Genomic DNA, 7,500 nt, shown 5'->3' on the forward strand with positions numbered 1-7,500 from the left:
TTAACAGACGGAAGAGAGCGGAATATTCTCAAACTTCTTAAGGAAAATGTCTTTCTCACTGAATGGGAAGACACTTGAGAAAACTTCATTGAGGTTGGGAGTTGCTATATATTTTTTTTCTTTCTTTCTTTGCGTTTATTTATTTATTTATTTTATTTTTTCTTTCTCTTCTTATTTTTTTTTTTGGCTTTTGTTGTTGGATAAAAATTATTATTTATTGGATTGTTTTTTTTTTATTATTTTGTTTACTGCCCTGAATTTAGGATAAAGTTCCTGATATCTTACTAAACAATGAAACTTCTCGATTTATATATATTTCATTACAGCGGATTCAGTATAAGTAGATTTCAATAAATAAAGAAAGCAAACGAAGAAGAAGAAGAAGAAGAAGAAGAGAGAGAGAGAGAGAGAGAGAGAGAGAGAGAGAGAGAGAGAGAGAGAGAGAGAGAGACAGACAGACAGACAGACAGACAGAGACAGAGAGAGAAGAGAGACAAATATGCATTTGAATGATCCAATATGCACACGCAATCTCATCATGTAATTAACTACCTCCGATCATCCACTTTTCAATTGCAAACATAGGAGGAGAAAAAAAAAGACGATACTTGGTGCGAACAGTTTTCTCATATTTCTTTTTTTTCTCTTTTTATTATTGTTCAAGGAAAGATTCAACTACAATACTTCAGCGTGATTAAACAGCCTCGTGTCCGTAAATTACATTTGCATATTTATTACACTGATTTTGTCCAATTCATGGCATTAATTTAAGGGAGTGTTTCCCGGACAAGAAAGGAATTATTCAGAAAACAAAGAAAAGTCAGCCGTTTTTAAGGCTTAAGATTGTTCATTTTATTTTCATTAACTTCTCTTTACAGACAGGAACGAGCGATATACGAAGAAACGCCGCGATTCTACAGAAAGGCTTCGTAAGGTAGAGTCTTCAGATAACGACAAAGAGAAAGACCGAAGTAGGATTGTATCCCAGAAAACCAGGCACAAGTAATGGCTATAATATGTCCCATCTCAGAAAAGAAAGAACTGGCAACTCACCCTAGACTGTGGAGTAGTCCGATTCGTCATTTGAAAATAATGGTATACATAATAATAAAAGTATTGTAAAGTGGTAAAGAACATATAAGTATATAAGCTTAAAAGAAACCAAACAAAGAAGACAGACATGTAAATACAAGTATGAAGTACCAGCATGATAGAATAGTGACAAAAATAAGGGAAAAAGAGAAATAGGGAGAAAGAAGACAAATCGGAGAACTCCAAAAGTCCGGGATGAGTTGCCAATTATTAATTTCCTGAAACAAGACGAAGTACAGTATGGCACATTGAAGCCAAGCGTTACAAAGCTGAGAGAAACACCGCTTCACATACTGCTTTCTGATGACGTACCAGGCTACATATATATAGAAATTCAAATAGATCAATTTACCTGTATCTGTCACAGCTAAACTTTGTGTTGATCCATCTAGATCTCCAGCTGAAAGGATAAAAAGAGAGGAAATGTGTTAAACGGATATAGATATGAAATATATTGCAGTCTGCAGTATCCAATATGCTAATGGCCCCCCGCCTTTCATTTCATCATTTATGTTTATATTAGGTCAATGAATATCATTACGTTTCATCAAGGGGAATATCCTAAGGGGAGCTGTGCCATTTCCCCTTTGAACCAACTCTCTCTTGCCGGTTTCCCTTTAAATTATTGAAAAAAGGGGTCTTAGATACACAACTGACTTGCATAACAGTAGTATCCTTGTAATACATATCGTATTCTTGGATTTTTTTATTCACTTTTTACAAAGGTTGATTATTACATGTTTACCCTTTAATAAATTTATCTAGATGCATTCCTGACCCCCCTCCCCCCCAATGAAATTTTTTCCTTGGGGTGAAATTTCTCCGAGTTAATAACTGCTGAAATTAAGGTTATCTGTGTTGTTGTTAATAACTTTACTTACATGTTTTATGACTATTCATCCCTGTTTTAATTTAGCACGAATGTGTGTGTGTGTGTGTGTGTGTGTGTGTGTGTGTGTATGTGTGTGTGTGTGTGTGTATGTATGTATGAGTGTGTCTATGTGTGTGTGTGTGTGTATGTGTGTGTGTGTGTGTGTGTGTGTGTGTGTGTGTGTAAGTGTGTCTGTGCATGTGTGTGTGTATGTGTATATGTATATGTATGTGTGTGTATGTGTGTCTATGAAAGCATATTCATTGTTTACACACATCCAACATCACACACCTCGAAGGCAGTCGACCCCGGGGCTGGCCAAACTTACCTAAGAGATTGGTCCTTTGAGTGAGCACTTTCGAATACACAAGAAGATCGCCTGGACAGATTTGCATGGGGGGGATGACAACAATGCTGGAGCGCCGTTTGTTCCGTGCCAAGTTGCTATCATTGCACCTGCAACGAGAAGGAAATCGGTTGGTGTTAGGATGTTGCAAGAGAGAGAGAGAGAGAGGACAGAAAGACAGACAGACGAGACAGAAAGGGAGAGAGAAAGAGAGAAAAAATAATTATTTACAGAAATGTTTCAAATCAGTTACAAAACATCTTATGAAAAATAACAATTAAATAAATATAGATAACGAGAGCGACTTTCAAACAAAGACATCTGTCGTTTATCATTTATCTCTATGGCCGTTCGAACTAAGGCCATGAATATGAAGATAATACATAATGCAAATTTACCAAATAATGTTCCCAGTGTAAACGCTTCGTTATGTAAACCATCTTGTGGAAAACAAACAAACATAAAAATCTAATATGATGTTACAATTTACATCGCTTAAATAATCAATTTCATCTTTATTACAGCCTCATCATCACCATACCTGCGGCTGCTTAATCATCACATATGTTCCCTCATCACTACACCACATCACAATCACCATGCTTGTCTATCCATCACTATTGACGAAGAAACGCAACTACCCTTCTGTCACTACAACACCACAAACACCATTGTTATTTATCATCACAACATTATCGCAATCACCACAATCGTTTATTCATTACTACACCGCTATCACTATATACTCTTCATCACAATCACGTCTCATCTTTCATTACCACACTGCAATCACCACACGACAGTCATCACCAAACCACACTCATCACAATCACCACACTCATCTATTCTTAAGCGTGATCACCACACAACTGTTCCCACAATCACCACAGTTATTCACCACAAGCACAACACTCATTCATTTATTACCACACCACAGTTATCACACCACATTAGCCACAATCACCACAGCTATCCACCACAAACGCCATAATCACCACACCACACCCATCTCCTCCTTACCACGCCAAAATTACCACAATCACCACACTCATCCTTTCATTACCACTCTACATTCACCACAGTTAATACATCCACCACAGCTATCCACCACAAGCACCACAGCACAGCCATCACCAAACCACACCTACCACAATCACCCTCCAACACACTCACTACGCTACATTCACCACAATCACCACAGCTATCCACCACAAGCACGACCCTTCATGCAGCTTCCTCTAAGAGCTAGCAGTCTCTCTCTCTCTCTCCCTTCTCCTGCATCCGCTGTTGCCATGGTGACAGTGCCTGCTTTTTCGACCGGTTCCTTGATGTTGATTGACCCGAATGTGCAACATCTTTGCAACAATGAGCAGCAGGAGAAGGGACAATCATCAAACGAATCTGCTTAGCGTCTGTGCGCACGCGTTGAGTTGCAATAAATCTTGGTTTGACTTTCGTTTGGTGGCGAATGCAGAGGGATTTTTGCTTTGTTATCGTTGTTGCTGTTGTTTGTTGTTGTTGTTGTTTTTTGTTTTAGTTGTTGTCGTTGATTCTGTTGCTGTTGTTTTGTTGTTGTTGTTTGTTGTTGTCGTTGTTGTTGTTGCTGTTGTTATTGTTATTGTCGTTGTTTCAGTTGTCGTTGTTGTTGTTGTTGTAGTTGTTGTGTCAGTTGCTTTTGTTTTAGTTGCTGTGTGTTGTTTTTGTTGCCATCATCATCATTATTATCATTACTATCTTTTTATCATTGCTATTATCATTATTATTAGTAGCAGTATTATCATTATTAGTATTAATATTAGTAATAGTATCAGTATTAGTATTATCATTATTACTATTATTAGTATTATTATTATTATCATTATTATCATTATTATTATCATCATTATTATTATTACTATCATTATTATCATCATTATTATTAACATTAGCATTTTTATTATCATTATTATTACTGTGATTATTTATATTATATATTTTTGTATTATTATTATTATTATTATTATTATTATTATTATAATTAATGTAGTTTTATCATTACCATTCCCATCAGTATAATAATTGTTAGTACTATCACTGTCATCTATAATAATAAAAATTCATTATTATTGTTATTATTATTTTTATTATTATTATTATTATTTTCATTATTGTTATTATTATATTTATCCTCATTATTACCATTATTATCATTGGTAGTATTGCTATTTCCTTTTTCCCCCATTATTATTGTTTTTATCATCATCATCATCATTATTATTATTATTATTATTATTATTATTATTATCATATTATTATTATTATCATTATTATTATTATTATTATTATTATTATTGATAATAATAATAATAATAATAATAATAATAATAATAATAATAATAATAATAATAATAATAATAATAATAATAATAATAATAATAATAATAATGATAATAATAATAAAATATTATTATTATTATTATTATTATTATTATTATCATTATTATTATTATTATTGTTTTTATTATTGTTGGAGTTGTTGTTGTTGTTGTTGTTGTTATTATTATTATTATTATTATTACTGTTTTCATTACTGTTATCGTTATAAACATTATTATTATATTTTGGTTATCATTATTGTTATTATCATTACTTCCATCATGATTGCTGTTATTGTTGTCATTACCATCATTATCATTACATTATTGTTGCTATTAATACTATTCCTTTCATAATCATTATCACTATTACTCCTGTCTCTATTATCATAATCATAAATATTATCATTTCTCTATTATCAATAAGATCACTATTATAGTAATAGTTATTATAAATATCACTGTTATTACCATAATTATTATCAATATCATTATCTCATCACTATTTTCTCTTCTCATCCTCATGCTCTTCTCTCTCTTCTCTGAATGCCTCTGTCATTAACGCAAGTGGTGTCTTTCTTCTCTCTCTTTTTTCTTTGTGCAGAGTAAGCTGCTTGTTTGTTGATTTTTTATTTATTTATTTATTATTATTATTATTATTATTATTATTATTATTATTATTATTATCACACACACACACACATGTATGTAAGTGTGTGTGTGTGGTGTGTGTGTGTGTGTGTGTGTGTGTGTGTGTGTGTGTGAAGAAGGGAAAAAAAATTAAGAATCTGCTTTGGAAATCAACAATTTTGATTTTTTTTTATACCAAATTCCAGCAATTAGTTATAATCTGATTCTGAAATAGGAGTAAGGTTTTCTAGTTTTTTTTCTGTATATATGTGTGCATAGATAGAAATAGATGAATGATATTGAGATCTAAACTTTTTATGATTAAGGGTTTTAAGAATATATGCGATATATCTAAATTTTAGAAGCGATTCGTCTGAGACAAATAAACTCATTAGCATTTTGGGGTGCAGATCATTGCCAAATTGATTAAGATATTTACACATATACAACATAACAGCTTTCTGTTTTAATGTCTCTTTGGCTCAATAGGTTCTGTAGCCATTCGCCTGACTTGCCAAATTGAAGGTTGACAAAGGCCAGGTCTGAGTTTACATACTTAACATTCCATTAACTGAGATTGAACATACAAAGGTAAAAAAATGGGAAAAGTGCGGATGGAAAAGGACTGAGAAAGGTCACTGGGAAAGAGGTTCGCACCGGAAAAGCAGGAATCAACCACCAACAAGCACAACACACACCACACACCACACACACAACAACACACACATACACAATATAATATATATATTATAATATATATATATATATATAATATATATATATAGTATATATATATATATATAACATATATATATACACAACATACTCTAAATCATAAATAAACACATCTATACAGCATGAATATCATGTATAGAGGGACATTTTATACACAATGAATTTGTTCTCCCTTCCAACAAAGATGTCACTCTCCATGACAATGAAATGTTTATGAGGGACCCTTGTTCATTAATTGGAGGGGCTTTTCTTGTCCTTTCCTCTCTATTTTGTTGTTACTTACCATGCTAATGTTATGTTTTGCCTTATGCCTATTCATTAGTGGGAGGAGGAAGGGAAGGTGAGTTTGTTTATTTTGTTTTTTTTTTAATTTAGTATCTTAAGGTGGTATTGGTTATAGAATGGAGGAATGAGAAAAGGTGGGGAAAATGGAGAGAGGAAAGAAGAGAGGGGAATAAATGAGGTTAGAAAATAGAAAAAAGGGAACGCACAGAACAGAGAGAGGGACAGGAGGTGAGAGAAAAAAAGAGAGAAACAACACACATACAAACAACAAACAACAGAAACACACACGCAGACACAATAGGAAAAACAAAAGACAGACAGGACAAAAAAAAAACAAAGAGAAGAAATCACACAACCGTCACGCCTACTAACATTTGCCGCAAAATCGACAGCGCTCGGTACCAATTCCCGATCCCCTTCCGAGACGAAAAACAGTAGTAAAGAACACGTCCCCTTGCGGTAGTAAATAGTTCATGTTTAGATTAATCATTATTTCGTGATGAACTGGTATTGGTCATCCGCGACCACTGGCGTTACAGCTGGAATTATGATCGTTTAGTTTACAAATGAAGGAAATAAAGGATGAGAGAGAGAGGAATACGATAAAGGGAATGAGAGAGATATGAAATTACAGGACCGAAGGATGGGGATTAAAGTCAGGGTTATATATAATTATGATTATATATAGATATAATATATATAGATAATCATATATATAATATATAGAATATATATATAATGCATATATATGGGATGTAGTATGTACATATATATATACTCATATATATATAATATATATATATTATTATATATATAATGCATATATATATAATATATATGTATGTATGTATGTATGTATATACTCATTCATATTAATATATATATATGTATATAATATATAAATATATATATATATATATATAATATATTATAGTATATTATATATATATATATATATATGTATGTAATATATGTATAACAGACACACACACACACACACACACACACACACACACACACAACAACACACACAACACAACACACATGTATATATATATATATATTATATATATAATCTATATATACATAATAATATATTAATTATATAAAAATTATAAATGAATATATATATAAGAATTTTAAATGATTATGATTAATACTTATTATTGTATATACATATATATTTA

General features: G+C 32.0%; 1 protein-coding gene across 1 annotated transcript in view; it reads right to left on the reverse strand.

Moving 5' to 3' along the window:
• Positions 1-1,302: 1,302 nt before the first annotated feature.
• The window catches only part of LOC119595208, a 146,328-nt gene continuing 140,130 nt past the window's right edge, over positions 1,303-7,500 (reverse strand). Inside the window, exons 4-6 of the mRNA XM_037944374.1 lie at positions 2,292-2,419; positions 1,445-1,492; positions 1,303-1,310 (exon numbers count right to left, since the gene is read on the reverse strand). Coding sequence (XP_037800302.1) covers positions 1,303-1,310; positions 1,445-1,492; positions 2,292-2,419 — 184 coding nt within the window. The remainder of the gene's footprint in view (positions 1,311-1,444; positions 1,493-2,291; positions 2,420-7,500) is intronic.

This window comes from Penaeus monodon, chromosome 35 (assembly GCF_015228065.2).
Source record: "Penaeus monodon isolate SGIC_2016 chromosome 35, NSTDA_Pmon_1, whole genome shotgun sequence".
NCBI lineage: Eukaryota > Metazoa > Arthropoda > Malacostraca > Decapoda > Penaeidae > Penaeus > Penaeus monodon.